The sequence below is a fragment of the Epinephelus moara genome, chromosome 6 (assembly GCF_006386435.1).
Source record: "Epinephelus moara isolate mb chromosome 6, YSFRI_EMoa_1.0, whole genome shotgun sequence".
Taxonomy (NCBI): domain Eukaryota; kingdom Metazoa; phylum Chordata; class Actinopteri; order Perciformes; family Serranidae; genus Epinephelus; species Epinephelus moara.
Window position 1 is genome coordinate 9,928,797 of NC_065511.1, and position 23,372 is coordinate 9,952,168.

At 41.6% G+C, this 23,372-nt stretch overlaps 1 protein-coding gene across 3 annotated transcripts in view; it reads right to left on the minus strand.

Moving 5' to 3' along the window:
- The window catches only part of LOC126391718 (intermembrane lipid transfer protein VPS13B-like), a 347,897-nt gene that overhangs the window by 14,445 nt on the left and 310,080 nt on the right, over positions 1-23,372 (minus strand). For all 3 annotated transcript variants that reach the window (XM_050046621.1, XM_050046623.1, XM_050046622.1), the window contains 8 exons: positions 17,178-17,333; positions 13,814-14,080; positions 11,782-11,865; positions 10,178-10,353; positions 7,132-7,302; positions 3,033-3,240; positions 1,386-1,574; positions 883-1,029 (listed from right to left, as the gene is read on the minus strand). In XM_050046621.1, coding sequence (XP_049902578.1) covers positions 883-1,029; positions 1,386-1,574; positions 3,033-3,240; positions 7,132-7,302; positions 10,178-10,353; positions 11,782-11,865; positions 13,814-14,080; positions 17,178-17,333 — 1,398 coding nt within the window. The remainder of the gene's footprint in view (positions 1-882; positions 1,030-1,385; positions 1,575-3,032; positions 3,241-7,131; positions 7,303-10,177; positions 10,354-11,781; positions 11,866-13,813; positions 14,081-17,177; positions 17,334-23,372) is intronic.

Below are 23,372 nucleotides of genomic sequence, written 5' to 3' on the forward strand. Positions count from 1 at the left end.
TAGAAAGGCATTCCTAGCCTTGTTTGTGGTCTGTGTTATTGTTAAGCCCATCGCCCGCTATTTAGTTTTTTTAAGCTCTCTCTTTTTTTTAAAGGTTTTTCAGTCAATTAGTGGCAACTGGCAAGCTCTGCCATCCTTCTTTAAGAGGATCTGAAGGCTCGTTAAATGACATCACTACATTGTTGCTCTCTTTGGGGACAAGCAGCAGATGAAAGCGAGAAGGGAAACCTGCATCCAATTCTGGGTGTTTGTCTAATGTCCCAATGAAGTGCCATTGCCACATGGTGGAAGCGGTGGAGGGGGAGAGGGGAAGCAACATGATCTGATGGAAAACGGCAATGTGTATGTGTGGAAGTGCTGGGGTGTATGTGTGTGAGTAATGTGTATAGGGAATATACTGTATGTGTGAAGTTTCAGAAACTTTAGCAGGACAGCACAGACATGATACAGAGCCATACACATACATGAAAACACACACACGCAGGCCTTATGGTTATGAGGTAGCAGTAAAGAACTGAAGCTGTGGGCCCAGAATTCACAGTATCTCACAGTGTTTTAGAGAGCTGGAGTGAACACTTAAGCTGGTTGGGACTTAGATACTGGGCAGGTGCTGTGATGGAGGAAATAGTAGCCTAGTATAGTCTGAAACTTCTCATATGTTCTAGCACCATGCCAGCAAAAGCACTTGTTTAACTGTTTAAATAAAGGCGAGAAAAAGCACTTACGGAAAGATTCTATATTTGTGCATTTCATATTTTACCATAAACAAAAATTACCTAGAGTTAAAATGACACATAATTAAGTTCAATAAATCCTCTGTACTCCTGTGAAACTCACTTTGAGACCCACTGCTGATGTTTACTTAGCATTTCTGCACATTACCTGGTCATCAGTTCCCAGTGCGTGGTCCGTCAGCAGAGGCCTGTACTGAATCGTGTAAGGAGTGTTGTTGACAAGAATTGTTCTGTCTTCTATCCGCAGGATCTGGATGCCATGTCTCACCACAGATGACACACAGAACTGACACAGCTACAGAGAAAACAACAGACACTGAATTGTCAGCTATAAATGATAGAAAAAAACAATTTTATTAGTTGAGAAATCTGGATATCAGCCTGCTGTGGTGAGACACAGAACTAATTTGGTCGTTGCCGTAATTAAATGCACATTCAAATATGTTAAAAGAAAAAAACGATCACTGAAATACTGTTTGCTCAGAGGTTATCAGAATACTACGTTATACTGAGTTGTTCTGCACAACATTTTCATCATGCCCACAGTGACTTTAATGTAAAATTCAGTGACTTTCAAAATTCTATGAGATTTAATGAGCAGTGGCGACTGCATGTTATTGAAGCTTTGAGTTTGATCATTGTTTCTCTCACTTTCTGTCTGCCAGGGAAGGCTCCCAGGGTGATGTCGGCCTCTACATATCCCTCCTCATCCAGGGTGACCACCTCTGAGCCTGATCCCTCCTTCCATCGAGGAGAAGTCAGGTCATGGACCAGTTTGAGTGCTGTAGATTTGTGGACAGTGTTAGTGTGGGCCCAGTAGATACCAATCTGGAATGCTTCCTGGATGGTGTGGGACAAGAGGGCGTAGAGGGGGGGAGTGAGGGAACAATGAGAGATCAGATAGAGAATCAGGAACAAAAATGAATCAGAGGTCAAATCATTGTCACGTCAAACAAAATTTACCATTAAAATTGACTGTATTTGATTGCATTTTGGAAACGGCCACATTCTAGGGTCAACTGTGGCTTCATTACCAAAAACTCAGCACAATGTTCCTGACAGTGTCCTTGTTCCCTGTATTGCCTTTCAAATAGTGCTGGAACTGAGGAGTCTATAACTGTTGGCTTTGTTAGGAGAACATAATTTAAGTGCCCCACAGATGCTTCATTGACACCCTGATTGTTCATCTGGCTCTGCTGCGAGCAGCATCTTGAAACTTGCCGATCAAACACCAACCCTCTCCCATAAACCAATCAAATCTAAGAGGGTCACAGCAGGGACCAAATCTTCCCTTCACTTGTCATGCCATGATAAACAGCAACGTTCAATGGAAACAATGCTTTATTTGTTTCCATTTCACAAGCTATTACACATTTACAACTTTTTATTTTGTTTCTTTGTGCTGAACCATATCGGCACTTGTTCTTTGATACACTGCCTTCCTGCTTAGCACTGGGTTAGTGGCAGAGAAATCTGTGTACGTGTGTTATGTTCCACAGGGGGAAAACCCATCTGCAGACCTCTTCTTCTGATCTCAGAAGCCAGTGAGAAGACATCGCTGCAGTGTACAATGACAGATTTTGGCTGCAGATATTGTTGTAATGACGCTTTAGTGAACGATTTTGTGCTTATTAGTCAAGATGAGGGAAGAGCTGGTTTCGTAATAAAGGCTATCAAGCCACGAAAAGACCGACTTCCAGGTGTTGATCAAAAGACAAAATATATCTACAGTGTATCAGGAAGATCACTCTAGATCATACAGTGACATAATTTGGGAAAGTATACAGAATCAGAATTATTTTTTTTACTGGCAAAGTACTTTTGCCAACACTAAACTTTTGACCTGATGGGAAACATTCATGCGATATGACTCATTTGATGTAGCAGAGTAAATGGTAAGAAAGTATTATATAAAACATGTAAGTCTTAAAATAAGGAACAGACTTTTACACATGAAGATCAGTTTCCTTGTCATGAGGATTACGACTCAGCCTGGAAAACAGTTTTATTTTATCTTCTGTGGCTGTGGAGGGAGATTTTTAAAGTCTGAGAAAATAACCCTGATGACATCAATATCTCGATTTGGGCTTGAAGACAACAAGTTTTTGACAGAAAGCCTATGCTAGAACCTAAAGACATGGGTTTTGGAAGATGAGGGCATTTACATGGCAGGGGACGTTTAAGGAAAGGTAAACTTGGGACTAAAAGTCAGGATATCTTGGCCTCTGCAGCAGCATTTTGATCGTTCTTTTATAATCTGTATCTTGCAGGATACATAAACTATAGTTGGCACCTTACCTTAAAGTTGGGTGGTACAATGACCTTGCCGGCTGGTATCTGCAGTACGATGGTCTCCCCCTCAAAAAGCCAGAGGTCCCATTGGGAGTGGTTGGCCAGCAGGGCCCAGGGCAACAACTCTACCAGCAGAGTGTTGAGACCAGACTTCCAGCAGGATAACTTAACCTGCATGGGACTGTCCCACTGGGCAATGGGCTCCAGCACTGACCTGTGGGGAGATCACACGCTTTTACAGAAATCATCCAACAGCATCAAAGTATAGGAGTTAGATACTAATAGAGTAACTCATTGACAAAAATACAGTAAACATAAATATGGACACTGATTCAATTAATACAGGAACATAAAGGTAAAGTAAAAACGATGCATACGTTTATGCACAAGTAAACCTTTTGGGAATTAAACATGGATTCTGGCAGTTGTTGATGCCTTGCACAACACTTTTCTCTCCATTGGGCGAGACAAGACTACAGACAAGCAGGCAGACACGCTGAACACATTTCTACTGTTCTGTGCTTGTTTTCTCATTTAGGCTACTGCAGAAAAGCACGCAGACACATAGCTATAATGACAAAAACAGACAGACACACAGCTACCTGTAATGTAGTACTGATAAACACCCATTATTTTCAGCTTGATAATAAAACTAATTTATGCTCAGTTAGTAAGATTAAGGATATAATTTGTCTTGTCTTCTCATGTAATTCAGTTCTAGACATGTTTTACACAGTACCAGATATAAAGCAGCATGCAGCCTTAACCAGGCAGTGAAACGTGTCGTATATAAACAAACAATTTTTATACTGTTACTATGCAGACCATTAACACACTGACAGTCAGTCAGGCTAAACAAAAACGTGGAAAGGAAAGGTTTGCAGACACGCTATGCAATACAAACAGATACAGAGAACAGTTGACAAGGCATCTGGGAACACACATGGGCATGTGGAGACGTAGACAAACAGACAGAAACACATAACCATTTTTCCACTGATCCACTGACACAGCAGTCATTTCACGGTAATCATGGTCTTGTGAGCCCTAAACAGCACAGTGCCAGAGGAGAGCCAAACAAACAGTTCTCTCAGACTTACTCTGAAGTTCAAAGCCATCAAAGGCGACCTGCTCTTCCCTCTCCCTCAAGGCCGCCTTGACTCCGCTTAACCTACCAACCTGCCATCTCAAACTTGTCACACACCCAAAGACTCCCTGCTGTAAAATGGGACTAAAAGAAAAGCACTGACGATAGCTTTTCTTTCACATTTACTGCTGTTTGTGTGTGTGTGTGTGTGTGTGTGTGTGTGTGTGTGTGTGTGTGTGTGTGTGTGGTTAATAGGAAATTGACCTCAAGGCTGAGGGCAGCAAAGTGCAGGACTCATAAATCACATTACAGAGCTCACAAAAAGGTAATTGAGAGAAATCTGCTCCGCAGCTTCTGTCAAAATCTGCCAACTCTGGAGCTGAGGGTTTTAGAAGTGTGAATTTTGAGAAGCACACTGCTCCGAACCCACACACTCACAGCCTGCAGTGAGAGCTTACCCCAACCCCAACCACTACAAGATGTTTGTTTAATGATTGTGGAGGTGCCTCTCTGCCATTAAAATCCAACAGAGAAAGAAAAATAACTTTTACCACTTTCAACTTCCTCTGCCCCTTTAAGACACAATATTTACACACTCCCTGCCAGGGAGTTCAGTTGGTTTGGTTTCTCCACTGTGCCAGGGAGACTAAACCCTCTTTCCAAACACCACTGTTATCAACATTAAGAAAAAAACATACAAGTTAAACTGTGGCTTTCACTTGCTGTCCAAGTTTTGAGTGTGTTTAGAGATAACAATCAATGCTATTAATCCTGTGATGACACTTTTATTCTCCTTTTCTTTTACCATTTTCCCCTCATGCTCTTGGAAATAAAGTGGCAGACTTCTGTTTTTCAGACAGATTGTCACTTCTATGATCAGAAATGTGCTTTGGCCTTGAGCTTTGTTCTTGAAGGGATGGATAGCAGGGAGGAAAGAGGCCTGACTGACAGAGAAACCTGACACCAAACCGCCAGATAGCAGAACTCCACTGAGACACGGTGTGTGTGACATCTAAAGGTGAGCGATGTATATGGTGGTGTGTGTATGTAACACAGTGTTTTGAGTGTGTGTACTTGTGCTGGGCAACAATCTGTGTGCGTGTTTGAGTATGTATAGAGAGCAGAGAACCGGGGCAACCACAGGCAGACATATGGCCCACATGTCCAGCAGATCTGCTGGGACTCTTTGTAACTCGGAGCCTGTGGGAGAGCATGTGGCTACGTCTTTTTTCCGCTGCTATCAAGATGTGATTGCTTTGTGACAAAAGATGATTCCCAGAGTGACATTTGTGGACACATTCATATGTGTGTGCTGCCTGATTGTATATGTACCCTCATGCACGAGGCCACATATACACACACATGCACACATCTATAGAGTACACACACTGTAGGCTCTGCAAAGCTGTGCCAAGTTTTAACTGGATGCAAGGCCCTGTGACTGGTGTGAGAAAGTGGGACTGTGACAGAGTGACAGCCTAAATCTCTGGTCTGCGGGGACGGCAGTGGGATCCCTGCTAACTTCTGATGCATGGCTCTGCATTGTCTTTGCAGTTAACTGTTTTATTATGTGAACAAAGAGTCAGCAATAAAGAGAAGCCTCGCTCATTAAAGAGCTCGCTTGCACAACTTTGTGCTTTGAGGAGGGACGCTGTATGAAGTCTACTATTAGAAAAAAAAAACACTCTGGTGGGTCTCAGAAATTTGTGTTATGAAATCTAACAGTAAGATTTAATGCTTGCCGCCGAAGTTCTATAATAAAGATGAAAAGAATTACACATGTTGACTGGTTACAAAGGATCATAAGGTGTCATCATATGAGGGGGATGACGGCTTGTGCACTCATGCTTGTTTTTAGTGTGAATCTGGCTCACAACTTGCATCATGTATCACTATTGCTCTATCCTGCCTTGCTTCACCTTGTTTATCCTACCCAGGTGCTTGGAAGTGTCGACAGGCTCCTCAAGATTTTGTTTAAAAAAGACAATCAATACTAATCCTTCAAGTAAAAGCATAAAACTGCATTTCTCACAAATGCAAAGCACTCAACAGGCAACAAATGAATGCCTACCATACACCAGGAGACTTTGAAAATACCTTTAAAGATTAAAGTCTGACACCCTCTCACATCTAAAGATGATGTGAGTTTTTAGTCACACTATAAGATTTTGACAAGTCTGGGGATCTTCAGGGTCACAATATGCAAGATTATAACTTCCTTAAAGATTCCTTTTGAGCTTACTTCCCATTCTGTTCCTGATGGAAAAATATTACGCCAAACTCCCTTGAAGAAATACGACATATTAACAATTCCTTACGTGTCTGCTGAAACACATAACTCTAGAAACACAAGATAAAAGGCGTCATCTGTCAACAGTATTCTTGTCAGTTTGGCATCAATATCTTCCATAAAGATAAACTGTTTTTGTGTACAAACTGGCCCCGTTGGTAAGCTGTGCTATGTTAGTGGGAGCAGACTGTGGGAATGAGAGGCAAACATTTTCAAAAATTAAGATTTCTCAATAAAAGTTAGTGTCAGTTGGTAGATCAATTCATGCCAAATTAAGCACCGATTCTTGTTTATTCCACAACTCCACCAGTTTCTCCTCCTTTTTCTACAGAACAAGAGAACCGAGACTTGCTCATGTTCTTGTGCCTCCCTGGAGTCCCCTTCATGTTTACTGTCTACCCAGTTTGCTGCTTCTTGTTTGGTGCTGGAGAAAGCACAGTCGTTGGTTGTTGACAATGTTCACGTCATTGAACTTCAGTATTTGCATGAGCCAAGACTAAAACCTAAAATAATATTAAACGTGTGATTTGGTCATCAAGAAGAGAAAAAGACTGGCTTAAGACGGCTCAGACTGAGATTTGTGACCACCTCACACCAAATGATCAAGACCATGGGAGCACACCCCAACTGAGGTAAAACTCTCATGATTTTATTCCTACACTGGAAATTTGTGACCGTGAAATCACTTGAAAAGTTGTTTGGTCTAAGGCCAGCACAACGTCGTGTACCTGTCAGTATCATTGGTGACATAGGGCCATGGTGGCCCAGTGGATGTCTTCGGACCATAGAAGTCAGCCAGGATGTGTTCCAGATTGTCCTCGTTTCCATTCTTGTTCACGATCTGCTTGATTAGGCTGGAGGAGATTGGTACAGCACAGTGGGACGGATCTTCATCCTCCCTGAAAGACAGAGCAGAAATCATTTTAGAATTCTCTAACAAGACAAACATGAGTGTGATGCATGTATTTATATGTGTATGTGGGAAAATGTAACCAATTTCCATTTGAAACAGATACCTCGCAGTTCTCAGTGATTCTCAAACATGTGCTATCTTTAGCCAACACTCCACAGGTCCTCCTGCCAAACAGGCACTGTACCAGCTGATTTTACTTATCTTGATTATCTCCTCCTCTGTGGCGGATGGTTTGATAACTGATTGCTTGAAATGAAAACCTACATACTCCTAGGGTCATAAAGGCACATGGCTGTGAACCAATGCTGTATATTTTGTTAGCAAATCTGGCTTGGAAGCATGTTTACTTATCCCATGCCAGAAACAATTCAAACATACTTTTTTATTCCACTATAGAACAAGACATCTCCTGACAGCAGCTGACTATTCTCATTGTTCTGTTCAGACCAATTAAAGTGACCTCCAGCTAAACTCGGCTTTTACCCTGAAAACTCGAAGAGGGTTGAATCTGCCTTTTGTTTTGGCTTTTTCTCCCTGACATGAAGTCTTGCCTTACAAACACTAATTCACAAAGATCATAGAAAAAGCTAAACAGCAGTAAATAATCCTATTGGATACCTCAGCCCCAGACACTGGTCAATTATGGATTTGCAACAAGAAGAAAAGAAAAGAACTAAATCCAAACTGTAACAGCTTCTTCTCTTTCTCTGGGCAGCATCCAGTTCCACTTGGCTAAAGCAAAGCAGCCCCCTTACCCCAGAGCAGTAGTTTATTAATATAGCTCATTGTGCTATAAAAGAAACACAGGGGCTATTGCTTATGGATCTGGGGCAAGACAGAGGAGAGGGACAAGGTGTTGACAGGAAGCTTTTCATCCAGAGCAGTTCCTGAGGGGGGAAACTGGAAGAGGCTTCTGATTGTAACCCTCAGCTTTCTAATGTGGTGGCCAATATGAGGAGAGCAGGACAAAACTGTTCTGGTTGAGACTTGTCTGTGTCTCTTGTGTCGCAGACCGCAGCTCTGCTCTCTACCTCGTCCATTAGAGCCCACAACTATGTGTAATTACAGGAAGGAAAGATGAGCTGTTGACCAGCGAACATTCAAGATTGGATCCGTCCTAGAGGTTTGGGGTTGGGGGGGATTGTGTGCATGTGTTATATATGTGTATGTGAGTGAAGGTGCGTTTACAATTGTGGCTTGTAGTGTGTGTGTTTTTCAGGATGGAGAGGGATGAAGGATGGATTGAGTTGGGGGGACAAGGCAGGGGGGTATGTAAGTCTGTGCGGTGAGAGGCAGGGGACGGATTGTAAACACAAGGAGCATTGTGGTTACAATCCAGAGAGACAAGACACTTAGTTGTTTCTGAGCTTGCTTTTTGCGCGCATGAAAAAGGATTTATCTACAACAACAGGGGCCAAATATATTCCCAGTCACTGTATGGCCACTGTGGTTCCTTGATGGCAGCTGAAATCAAAACAAACTTTGTGACCAGATATCTAAACACACAACAGTTACAGCAAAAAAAAAAATCTCTCAGGGGGAGTCAATTACACTCAACGTTTACTCTGTTTATTCAGATCACCACTAGTTGCTACCAAAGGGGTGATTTTTCTTTCATGGATTCACATAAAACAACATAGATTACAGATGTACAGATAACAAATACAGTAGGAACAACAACAGTACAGCATGTACATGTGGTAGTTATTTCCCCTGGGGCCACCCATACTGAAATATAAACACTCATGTTACTGAAAGACACTTTGGACTGAAGCATTTGCCATTTCTATGCTGTGACGTGACACATGAGGTATCATGGTGATTTTATTAGACTATATATCCTACAGATGAATTATAGATACATGGCATTGCTTTTATGGGCAAACTCTGATGCAACTAAACATTCTGACAATTGATTGATCTGAGTGGAGTCTACCATGAGGGACCGAGTGAAGAGCTGTCTCTTAAAGAGGATATGGACAATATGAGAAAGTGTGAACACACACTGACAAACTGGGACAGAGAAACAGGCGTAGAAGTGATGTATGTGACAGGCTCTGCCCATGATGAAGTGGCGACTGTCACACTTACACTGGCACACAGTCAACTAAGACGATCACAGACACAGACCACACATAGATACAAGGACACATGGGTGCATACATCCACCCACACAAACATGTGTGCGCACACACACAATCCCCTCCACACACAGACACGAACAAATATGTAGCCAATATGGGGCCAAAAACCTGCTCTCTGTTAGGTCCCATTTCTAAATGAGGTGTAATTATGGTCCAACCTGACATGTTGGAATTGGAGCAGTGTCTCAGCTGCTGCCAAGCTGGCTTCCTGCTTCCCTGAAATGTGCCTGGATTCCCCTGGATCATGTCTTCATGTTGGCTCACAGAAATCAGAATGTGGTGTGAGGGAATCTTAAGTAAGTGTCTTTCTGTCTTTGCTAAATTGAGGCATAAAAAACCCATGACAGAAGACCAGAGTTAGACTTTGCCCTTTGCAGCAGTATGAGCTGGTTGCTGATGACATAATATAACACTGGACTGAAAGAACTAAATTGAATTTTCCTGCTGATCGGCAACCATCTTGGTCATGAGCAAATAGCGAGAATGGAAACAGAAGACCTGCCAAAGATGAAGTGGCAGGTGAAGATCTGTCTCAGTCTTGGGAACAGATTCCGAGTTGTGTTTGTATATCATGAGATGTAAAACGTTTAAGTATTGTGGGTCATGTGTTTTTTTTGTGCCTGGTCTTCCAGGTGAGTTATTTTTATGAACATACAGATATTAACATACTGTAAACGTAGGACAGATATTGGTCCGTAAGTTTAAACAGTTTTTTACCTGGCCTGAAAAGTGAGGTGGTGGGTGAGGTCGGACTCAGTGTTTAACAGGGGCTCCTGCTGGCCCTGGCCATGTATCAGCTGGCTCTCTCTCAGTCCTAGACTCCTTTTCTCTATGTGGATGATTACTGGATCTGGCAAGTGGCTCCTCATGACAAACAGTGGACTGAAAACCACCTGAAACAGGGGAATCATACAGAGCAATTGTCAGTGAGACACACCGCATAAACAGACAGACCGTATAAAGTTAAACTGGCAAGAACACTTAGCTGATGTTCAATAATTCAGGCACCATGAATCCTTATCAAGTCTGTTTTCTCATTTTGGGTTAATCAGTGAAATGGCTAGAGCCTATCCCAGCTGACACTGGGTGAGAGGTGGGGTACACCCTGGACAGGTCGGCAGATTATTGCAGGGCTTTATGTATATGTGTATGTAATGCTTTGGTGTGCCATAGTAATCAATAACATTTTGATCTCACTACCTGGCGAATGGGCCTGTCATGACATCGACTTTTGTTGGATGACATACTGTCCAAGAAATAAATGCGATTAACGTTATTATTGTCATTTTGAGACCATTTTATGCAACTCATAAAATATAATAGCATAATAGCAAATACGCCCTTTTAAAGAGCCATGACCTTTTAATTCTTAAAAATATTCAAACACTGAAATTGGAATAAATATATATATATATATATATATNTGCAAAAAAGTAAGAAATCAGGAAGGGGGCAAACACTTTTTCACACCACTGTATATATATATATATATAAAAAACATATTATTAAAAAAGTAATTAACACCTGGTAATATATACAAAAAAGTATATATAAAATTAAATTACCCTTATAGGAGTAGCCCAAAATTACTCACTTTGAAACTTAATACAAAATTTGTCCAACAAAAACAAAACCTAGTGATGCCTCTTGTGACTAATAGACAAGCTTAGCGAAGCTCTGGCAACACCGCAGTTACCTACATAATCCAGCCAGTGTGCTGCCAGGAATGGACGGCCAGGGAGGCGGGTGGTTTGCTGGTGGATTTACAGAGTGGAGGATAAACTTGTTGGAGGGTGAAACTACAAATGACGGACTTTTTGGCTCATTGCTAAGGGTTGGCAAGCTAATGACTATCAAAATTGTGTCTCTTCCACTCCAAAAGTACATCTGAAGGCTACTGGTAAGCTACGGTGTGTCGTCTTTGAAGTACTGTTTAATTTTTCCTTAGACTCATGTAGTAAGCAGGGTTGGATAGAAAAATAAGGAGAATTGCTCTGCCAAAGTAGTAGTCAGTAAAACCCTGCTGTTTATTCTGTCATCATGGTAAAATGTTGGTGACATTCTCATGTAAAAAAAACAAGCATGTAGACACAAGGGGCAATATCAAGGTCAGCAAACTGATTGAGGTCATGTCCATGTATTGTATAATAATTCAATAACATAATCACCATGACAGGCCTACCTGCAAATGCTAGAGAAATATATACATATAGTAACAGCAGATACAGTATTACAGTAGTATACAGTAAAAATCCCAACTTTGTGTCACAATATGGAAAAAAACACTGTGCATGTAAGTGTGTGTGTGCAGGGATACTCACCACTCTCTGCTGCATGTGAGAGTCAGGCTCAATTGTCATAAGTGTACACCAAACATAGAGCAAAGAACCACTGGAGCATGGCACCTGAAAAGAGACAAACTGGCTGTTATTGATAGTCTTAATACTTATAAATCCAACTGTTGAATAAAAATCTTTTCATAAAACATATTTATACAGAAATTATGCTGTGCTTAGGAAAATGTAGACTTTTCAGTATGTCTCATATCCTTCCATTATTGCAAAGGGTTAACAGGAAAAAGATTGATCAAGGACACTCGGGGGCGACTCAATTGTGTTTGTTTGTGGTTACAAAGCAAAAAAATAGATATCTGATGACTTCAATGGCTTTACTGCCTCTCACTCAATGACAGAATGTTTATGGCCTCCATCAGTAACGCATTATCATGTTTTGTCCTAAAAAACTTTGTGTCTTGGCTTCTTTCAGTAGTTAAAAGTTAAGTCTCCCTAAAGCCTTGCAACACAATATCATGGCTGACTCGACTGACAACTGTTAGTGCCAGATAATGGGCCATTACAGGCAGTAAAATCTTAGCAAGATTTAAAGGCTGAGAATGTGCCCACCGAAGGCTGAGCACTCTTAATGTGTCACTGGTGTTTGTCCCATTCGCTCCTCGCTCCTCATTAAAGCCTCAAGTTGCCAAGGCACATTACAAGTGGTCTAGTTTATGACAGACTGGGGACTTCATGTACTGGTGGGGACAGCAGAGTGGAGCAAAGAGACAGAGTGAACATTTAGTTTTGATGTGAGCCTTGCAAAACAGCCTTGTTGGGATGAGGGAGTGAAACTTTGGGAAACAGACACTCTATAGGCCTGATTCTCCAAAAACACTCACCGCTGGGGTAAGGTCAAGTTGACCTCCTGTACTTTGTCAAAAGTTAAGGACAGAGGCAAAACTAAAGATGTTGAAAATAAGAGTTAGGGGGAGGAAGGTGAGATACGAGGTAGAGGAGTTACTTTAGATGGATTACTGATACAGATAATCAGGAGACAGATGAGAAGAGAGACAGACATTGACAGGGGGGAGAGTTAGAGAGTGGAACAGGTGGACAAGCCGAATGCCAGAGGATGAAGTAAATAAAGAAGAGGAGTTAACAACTACAAGATAGATGAGTAAGCCAGTGTGTGGGCGAGAGAGTAAAAGAAAGGGAGGAAACGAGAGAGTGAAATAGCAGGAGACAGACAGCGATAGAGAGATCTAAGGACCCAGCTACTAGTCCAGGCAGCTCTCTCATTTGGAGCCAACCCTCCATATGTGTAATGAATGGCTGATCTGAGGAGAAGAGATAACAGCGGAGGTTGGAGTGAAGTCAGAGATGTTCAGACCCACACACAGAAGCTGGAGCTGTAGTATGGCTAGCTGTTAACAGCATGGGACTTATGAAGGAAGCAAACAAAGAGAGAGGGACAGGCAAAGACAGGGAACAAGAAAAATACAGAGCAGGAGCAAGAACAGCAGGGACGGAGTGAAGGAGTGATCGTCTGGCACTAATCCAGCGGTGTGAAAGTGCCTTCAAAGCCTGTCCCTGTGCCCACATATCAGCTAGTGTTTCCTGTCTATGGTTAGTGTTGTTATGAAAGAGCATAAACTGTATTTTCTGCCTCTCAACATGGTTGGGTTATGCGTTGGAGGGCCTTTGTAAGCCTATCTGAGGGAAAGATCTCAATCTGTTCTCTAACTGTGAGTAGCAGTGTGGAAGCTCTGCCACTGTGGCCACCCAGGAGAAGCGGATACGGCCACAGTTGGTGGTCCAGTCACCAGCTCCAAACGTGTGTGGGGCTGGAGAGCCGGTTGGGAGCAGTGGTGTGCAATGTGTGCACCTTCTGTGTCTTGTACACGACATCCATACCCAACATATCTTTATAAAAAGGACATTCAAAATAACTAATGTAGCCTAAACCGGTAAAGAGTCTAGGAAATAGAAAATCAGTTTCACTGGCTGACTTGTGGCTGCATTCACCTTAAAGGCCGTGCAGTGACTCCACAGTCAAAGTCTGTTTGTGTTACTATACCTGTACCACAGAGCTGCTGTTGCCCTTTTCCCTCCTCTCCAGCTGAACATCCTGGGACCAGTCTTCATCTCCTCTGGCCCTCACACACAACTCTGTCATCTCAGCATCCTCCAGCACATACGATGGTAACTTGGCCCCTGCTTCCAGGCAGTCACAGTATTCCCTGACCACCGTCTGACTGTCGGGCCCCACGTAGTGCTGCACCACCCTCAGCTCAATGTCCTGAGTCAGGTAGCTGCACATCACCTGCCGTCCACAGATTATTACCTGGAGAGAAGATGGTTACAGGGGAGAATTGCCACAATTAAAATAAAATAATTCATCTCATGTACTGTAGGAGGCAACAGACACTGAGCTTTGAAAACAGAGATGTCCTGTTGCCTGTGATCATATAAGGGAAAGTCATCATTGGTCAACTACTCACTGATGCTGGGAAATGTACTCCAACATCAAACATCACGGATCAGTAAAACTTCAAATTCATCTTTCACTGTTACTAAAATGATTCCCAGGGCCTGATGCCTCTATAGCTGCCTTATGTTTTTATCAAAGGGTTACTATGTAGCCTGATTGCTTCCTCACTGCCTGATTCACTTTCCAAGGTCACTGTCCATCACTCCAAAGACAGTATGTACACAGAGTTTCCTTTAGTGTTGCGTCATGTACCACAGAGTGGACATATGCATTATGTATGTGTTATTTCTGTATTAATGGACACATGCACAAGCAAGCATGCATACCCACACACACACACACACACACACATAAAGCTGATTGCTTCCACCACTCTCTGTGTGTGAGTGAATGTGTGTGTATGTGTGTGTTTATGTCTGCACATGAATGGCTGTGAGTGTTCTGCAATAATCTCAGAGAGAAAGATTTCGGCCCCTAATGAGGGGAATCTCACCATCGATCATTACTTTATATCCATTCACAGACACACTCACGTCAGCAGCTAGCTTATTCGAACACACACACACACACACAATAACCATAATGCACTTTGTTTCCCTGGGTGCCCATCTTCATCTTCCATTCTGAGTTGACAGACATATATGCAAAAAGCAAAAAAACAAACAAACAAAAAAAACAACCAAAGAGTCTGTTTCGGAGAGAAATACAAAGATGCGAAGAATTGTTGCTTTTCTCTTTCTCAATATCACTGCAAAAATTTTTGCAGTGCAAGATTTGATCACTTTTTCCATTTTACAGATGATCAACCAATGATTAATAATAATCAACAGATTAATTGATTATGGTAGTAATTGTCAGTAGCAGCCCTAATGTTCCTGCCTTCACATGTGTTCTCCCACAGCCATCAAAGTGTGCCCAGTGTGTGTGTGTGTGTGTAATTACACAATGCATGTGTTTGTGCAGATGCGTACGGTATTTATATGAGGGAGATTTATATGAGGGGGATTTTTTTTAACAGCAGTCAACATGAGGTGCCAATATAAATGATAAAGAGGCCGTCACAATAAAAGACCATAGGGGAGCTAGACAGAGAAGGACAGTACAGCAGTGTGTGACACTTCCAGGATGAACCTCTGCCCCCCCCCCCCCAAAAAAAAAAACACAAGATGAGGTATGCTCACGCAGGCGGGAGCCAACTTCCTCTGTAGTGGCAGCCGCTGTCCCACTCTGAGGCTTTGTGTTGTGAATTGGATGTGACCAACACTCATACCCTATCATTGGATCCAATGGGAACAAGATGTAAACAAAGTCTGGGACAGACGGGGGAAGGAATGTGAGCGGCCGAGTCTGTTTTGTCTGGAGGACGAGAAGGAGACATATGCGACACTTGACACTGTTTACATAACAAAGTGTCACCGCTATAATCTGATGGCATCTCTGCATATTCAGGAATACACCGACCCTGCCTTGTATTTGTGGAAAAATCCAAACATGATTCACTGCTGTTCTTGGTGTAAAAAGGGGAACGCGGCTGGTTTATGATTTGGTTTATGATTTCCTGTGATCTTCTGTGTGGATTGATGGGTCACATTGTGTTTTTGGATGGCTTCAAGCTCATAAGCTTTTGTTTTAGTGCTATAAAACAGATTATGAAAACTGACAAAACAGAAGACAGTCTGTTGTTAGCTGAGCAACTACTAAATCATAACAAACAAATGGGGGAAAAAATGGAGATAAAAAAGTGTTCATCTAAAAATGAACAATGGTAAAAAATGCTAGGCATAAAGATGCAAACAAGTTTATGCTTTCTATGTAGTTCTGAACCACTTATTTTCTTAAGGGTTACATGGATTCCTTTATTCTTGGTTTTGTTCAAAATTTCGGTTCTTGATTATTGCTGTGGTCTAACTTAACCACAAATCTACACTCGTCAATTAAAAGTGTTGCCAGTACTGTGAATCTCCTGGTCAGACAACAGTTAACACTGTCTTTCTGTTTATTGCTAAAGATAAATACAAAGTTCTATAATTAATCTGTTGACTTTGAGGCTTGTATAAGAAATTTAAAAAGTAAAACTTTTTGTATGCAGGATGATTTTTATTTACCAGGAAATACATGACAAGTCTATGACAAATGAGCCAGCGCCATCCAGTGATAAAGACAGAAAAAGCCATAAGGTAGAGATTCTGTGTAAAGCTGTATGTGACACGCAGACATGTCAATGATTCAGAGTCTGAGTCAGGATTTTCTGCACATGGGTCTCACGGAGGTGGCTGAGCCGGTGGTTGGCAGCTAACAGTAACAGCATGAACAGTACTAACAATGGCAACGGTGCTAAAAGAGATAACTGTGTTAATGTGGGGGGAACCGGAGGGTCAGCGCTACACTTCTGTGACAACACCATCCCAACACACAGCAGCAGAATGTCGTTATCAGCGGTAACTGCCGTATGAGTGCAGTGCAGCGTGGCAGCAATTAGCTAGCCAGTGGGATACACACACGGACTCAGCTGAACCGTTCACCACAACAAAGAACAGAGAAGCTCGGATTACAACACAAACGGAGGTAGTGTGACTTCCTTCACTGCTCAGGATGCCATTACTTAACTATATCTTTGCATAGCAAATAGTGGTTTGCCGTTACAGTAATACTCTGAATGTCGTATACAGCTCCTTTAGTTTTTTTTTTTTTTTTGGCAAAACAAACATGTTATTAGAACACCAAATGTAATACTTGTCACATTTGTGTATTATATCTAGTAGAAAAATAGACATGTATTTAATGTAGCAGATTTAAATTGAATTAAAAATGTCTGTATGTCAATAATGTCTACAAAATGTTCTTTTCTTATTTCTCAAAGTTTGTATGTAAGAGATTTTGTGTGTTTTTTCTTGCTACAAAACAAAACAAAAACAAAACAGACAGTGGGTTTAGTAAAAACTGACTGTACCTGTTTCTGGACACCGTTGAGCTGCACCACCTTGATGATGAGTGAAGCTGTGCGTCCTTTGTACTGAATGGTCCTCAGCAGAGTTCCTACATTGTCCACGCTGAAGGCCTCTGACCAGCGCCAGTTTCCCCATCCCTCGATGCAGATGTGCAGCAGCTGCAGGATGGGACAGAGCAGGACACACACATACAAACAGAGACAGAAGACACCAGACATCAGAGGTTAGTCTCCTTGCCCTTTATTTATCCTCGAGCAAAAGGCAAGTAAACAACAAGTTCTTTGTTTAGAAGGTTTTGGTAGGGCGAAAAAGGGAGACAACAAAGTTCCTGTTTACTGGTGCTGAACAGACCTGCTGCTGTTGGAAGTAGAAATGGAAGGTCGCACACAATAAACTGGCTGGTGGAAAACAGCTGATGTGGAAGCTCATTATGGCTGCATGTGTGTGTGTGTACTTGTGCGGTTGGATGTGGAAGGCTCTGTTCTCCACACGTCTAAATAAGAGTCAGATAGTTTGGCTCTCAACCTTTTCAGCTTCATATTATCCATCACTTCAACGTGGAGCACATCCATGTGTGTGGCTGGGTGTAAACACACAGACTTGGGAGGACAGCAATAAACAGACGTTGTCCTACCATTTGACATCCAAACTACTTTACAATGGTGGCAATTTTCCGACCATTTTCCACATAATTCCTTGTACTGTGGGCCACAACATGGCAGGGGGGCTAAAATATGTAAAAAAACAACAACCATGATTTCTAAGATCACTACATCTGTATCTGCAGACAGTCCGCAGACGAGTGTTTTAGATGCTTTCTCCATTACACAGTATTAGGGAGGGCAAAACTCTAACTTAGGTTTCATGAAGCAGGGCACAACAGTAATGGTTGCCAGGTTGTCACTAGCAACTACTCTGAAAAGCAGGCAACCAATTCTTGGCCTTTGGTTGCCAATAGTGGTACCTGCATTTTAACATTTGGAAAAATAGGGACAGCAAGCAGCAAAACGTGCTAAATGTATAATATTTGGTGCATTAATAATATTCAGATATTACTGTTACAGTCAGAATTGAATCCAGACCACACTGCATGTGACAACACTGCACATGATGGTGCTGCATGTGTTCACAAAGGTGAAGCAGATTAAGATTAAAATTTAGCGCTGAGCCCTGTGAAGTACATATTGATGCAGCCTTTGCTACCTGCCCCCTCCATGTAAATCCATGCACACAGCACAAAAGGCACGTAGGCTGGTCAAATGTCCATCCATGCATACAGCACATCTGTGCAACAGTGAGGTCATACACAGAGCATCACAGAGTGCTACATGACAAGGAAACTCATTTGTCAAACAATGTGAGTGTTGTCATGAGATTATGGTCACAATACAGGAGCAGAATCATAAATACGTACAGAGATCTAAAGCCTTCTCCCCTCCTGAGGCAGCATGGCCGACCTTCCACCTGACTGAACTCTCTGTGTCAGCCCAGCTGCCAACACAACTTCAAACTTGCAACAGTTAGAAAGGGAGGACAGAGAACATGAGAAAGAAAATGAATGTATGTGAGAGAGAGAGTCTAGAGAGACAGGGGAGACGAAGGGGTGGGGTGGGGTGGGAGGGTTCAATACACTCCCAGAGGAATTTTGACCAGAGTGTAACACTGAAAAACGTTTTTGAAGATTTACACTTTAGCTCGTCGCCTCAATGTGCCGAACATTTAGCCAATCTGACTAAAGAAAAACAAATTACTCCTGAGGTCAAAGAGCACGGGGGACCCTGGTCAGGACCTTCTGTGTTTCTCTCTGCTGTAGTCTTTCCTCACTGTTTGAAGGCAGATTTCTTTACAATAACATTCTTAATCAAAGCCTGAATTCACTTTCTTCAAGATCATCCCTTCTCCCTGTCAGCTGAGTGGAAATGACATAATTTCTCAGATCTCCTGCTCAGCGGACTTGCTCACAGGGAAAGTGGCAGAGTGGTGTAAACAGCCAGGTGGCAGAGGTTAAGGTTGAGCCTGAGGGTGGAGAACTACTAGATGATTCCCTTAACCTGCACTAACATTATAATCAAGACCAGTTAAGATCACAGTGAAAATAACTGTAATGTGGGATTTTCTGCCATTACGCTCTCACTCTCTCTTCAAGTGACCTGGCACTGTATAAGGTGTAAACTTTTAATTTGAATTTAACTTCCAAATATTCTTGAACTTTTTTGTTTTATCAGCCTGTCTTAAAGATTGTGAGTGGCACTGCATTGGTGTTAATCATGGTCAAAATATTGTGGTGGTGAACCCACTCTGCTGTGCCTCAGCACCATCTGCAAGGACTGATTTGTTATTTCAACACTTCTCTCTCCTTTAACCCCTCTGCTCCTCCCCCTCTCGCTGTGGCTCAACTTGACCTTTAAGGGAGAAGTCATAATAATGTCTCTCCTCAAACTTCAAACAGCGACTGCCGCTCTTGTTTTAATTCATCACTGCTCTGACTCAGGCAGTGGAAGAAAAAAAAAAAAAAAAAAACCAGCAGTGACACAGATGAACTGGACACGTAGGACAACAAGAATGAAAAATAAGAAGCTGTTTTGCCTCTCTGTGACTTATCCAACTGTTGTGACACTGAGAAAACCCAGCCAGCCACATGTGGTGCTTTTATGCACATGGATTCATCCAGGCCTTACACTAATATTCAACTGACTGGAATACTTCACCAATAGAAATGGCTTTGTAGGAAGATAAGGCTTAATCTGAATCAGAATCTAGTTTAATTAAATTATAGGTTCACATTTTTTAAAGTAATACTTCACCCCCCAAATGACCATTTGTTTATCAAATACTCATCCTAAATTATGTTGAATTCATTAAAAAAAAAACAACTGTGTTTTTCTCGCATGCCTCCAGTGGACGAAGAATCAAAAAACTGAGAAAATGACTGATGAATTGAAGTCATAGGGGTCCACATTTAACAACAGCAAAACTATATTTAAACATCTGTTAACAAACTTTAAGGCAGCTGGTGTAGTATATACAGTACAGTGTGTCATCCAGGCATGTGCTCAGTACTTCCCAAACAGACAGCCCTATCAGCAGGGAACTGAACTAAAAGTGAACCTTATCTAAGCTCTATTAAAAGCCAGACTCCATTGGCAAAAACAGTCATTTTACCTCGCTGAACATGGGACCTGCTGGTCTACCACTGCATCAATCAGTTAGTTTGTTTGTGTTATCGTTTGACCTCTGTGTTTTAAAGAGTACGTTTGGATTCTCTAAAGTCACACAATAACTCCAAAAACTACCAATCGAGGCAGTGGTAGACCAGCAGCTCCCGTGTTCAGTGAGGTAAAATTACTGTTTTTGTCAGTGTAGTCTGGCTTTGAAGAAAGAATAAATAAGTTTAGCTTTCAGGTCAAGTGCCCATCGGAAAGGGCCGTCTGTTTGAGAAGTACTGAACATACGACTGGATAAATGAGACTTGGATAATACTGCACGACTTATGTGACAGTTTGTGAAGAGATGTTTTGATATACTTAGGCTGTCGTTAAACACAGGCCTCCTCAATTCATATTGTATTCTCTGTTCACCAGAGGAATGCGAGAAAAACAGTTTTCTTTACATATTCAACATGACACAGGGTGAGCAACTGATATACAAATGGTCATTTGGGAGTGAAATATTCTTTTTAGTCTATCTTAAAATAGTACTTGAATGCTTACATGTTGACTGAAGAGTTATTGATTGCTTTAGGAGGAGGATTCTTTAAAGCCAGTATATGGGCATGTCAGTATTGTTTTAAGATAAGAAGAAGAAAATGGTCAACCTATCATTTTAACCTGATGTAGAAGCTAATGATTTTATTCTAAGTATCATTTTGAGTAGACTGTTAACATTGGGTATACTGTAAGTGAGGAGATGACAGAGGAGAGAGGAAACTGATGAAAATTTAAACTGGTTATTGCACACACTTTTGAAACTTAAATACTGTATGAGTTCATGTTTTTCATTTTGGTTGTGGTGCCCCCAGGCATGTTAAGAAACCATATTCACATCTGCTTTCCAATTCGAAGAACTCAACTTCAACCTCAAGAACCAAAATGATGAAATACCCCCCAAGGGCTTTACATCAGAGTAAAGCCTAAAGCTGCCTGTACTGTATAATGGTTTGACAGGGCCAGCATGCCAAGGTGACAAACAAAACTGGATTGAAATAAGTGGTATATATAAGTATGAAAGAGTAAATTATGTCTGTTAAAAAAAAAAAAAAAAAAAAAAAGCCAATAGAGAGTCAGACACTGCTTTGATAAATATGTGAATTGTATCATCTATATCTTTATCAACTCACTCAACTCTGATTCTCACACTCTACTGTGAAAAATAACACTTTGAGCAAAACCAGCTTGTAATCTCAGATGCTAATTAAATTTTATCTAATTTCCAAATAAATCTTTTTGACATTCCCCCTCAGACACTGGCGCTGAGTTGAGTATCTTTTGTCTACGACCAACCATCCCATCAAAGTATGATGAAGCCAAGTTGGGTATTGAGTGTGAAAGAAATCTCAAACTCTTCTCATTTCCCCAGGGAGAGATTGCGATTATGGCTGGCTGATGGTGGACACTTTGCTTCCAACACATTACTAGGCTCCAACTTTGGTACCAGAGTGATCGGCATGGGGGTTATTAAACTGATTAACTGGATGGACACAAAGCATTTTCTTTCTGTGACTGCACTGTACTGTAATACTGTCTGTTATCTGTTATGCTGATAGTGAGCAGGATTTGACCAGGGTCATGATGCACTGTTGCTTTTCCAATAACAACTCTGGCCACAAGCTCCGACTTTAACAAAATACAAGCATTCATCCAAATTCTTTGGATGTAATTTGACCAGTGGTATTGATATATCAATAGAAGGCTTTAGTCAAACATATTTTCCACTCATTAATATAATCAACCTACAATTATTCAACCCAATTCTTCAGAAATGAACTGACTACAAGTTACTGATATGGTTTTTGGTTTGACAGTGCATCCCAGCCTTGTATCATCATAAAGGTCTAAAGTGACATGTTTGTCTAAATACACTAATATAACTAAGCTACAGATGATTCATCTCAATTCCAGGGTGATGAATCATCTGATTGACCTGACAATGGGATTGTCCATTCCTGCTTGAACTGAATCAACTCCATTTGTCTTTGCTCTGATGTCCACAGTCAGACTGCAGGGCCACATCATCACAGGGATTACTTCCCTTGTAATGTTCAAACATGGCGTTAATAAAAGCTGAAGTTTGATATGGTTTGTATATTACCGTATTACCACCAGTTTTACTGGCTTTGCCACAATCCAAGCTGCTTAAATTACTTAGAGCCTGCAGGTATCATTGAGCACATAATGAGGCTTTGACATATGTTTTCAAATCAGGCAGTCTGCTGAAATTGTGACTAACCTAAACGTAACAAGGAACACCTGTCTACTAAACCAAATATCAGGGGGTCAGAATGATGATGTTAAAATCCACACAGATCATGCTGGGACCGTGCATGGTCTTATCACAAAATCAGTACCACATGAAATTTTTGAAACCCCATCACCCAGATTCTCCAGTTGCTATGGAAACTAAATGCAGAACCCAAACATAGGACTGACACATTCAGAAATGGTGTTAACTTCTAAGAATCACTGACCGCCTAAACTGTAAGTTATATTCAGTGAGTCAATCAACCAACCAAATTCCATCATGGGTACGATGTCATGTCTACTGCCTGGTCAATTTCTTAATCCTGTCCCGGGAGAAAATCATTAGCAACAAAGTTTCCTGTAAAGACGCTAAGACATCAGTCAGTCATAACCAAAGCAATGACTATTAACTTCCTGGTAAACGCAGAGCCATTACCTCATTTGGATGGCAAACACTCAAGTGTCTGCGTTGATAATGTGATAATGTGGGTGTAAAGCGTAGATGAACAGAGAAGCAAATACAGTTGGACAGACATAAAATCACCCTCTTTCTCTGTCTCTCTCACTCACATACCAAACGCCCTCCGACCCTTGTCCTCCTGCAGACACAACGAGTCACTCCTGCCACTGTAACCACCACCCGTCTATTGTCCTCTAGCAGGAATGTGCTTGGGTGTACATAACACAAATTAAGTGTCTGTCCGCAGTGCAGATGTAATCAACGTTCCTGGATGCTGCAAA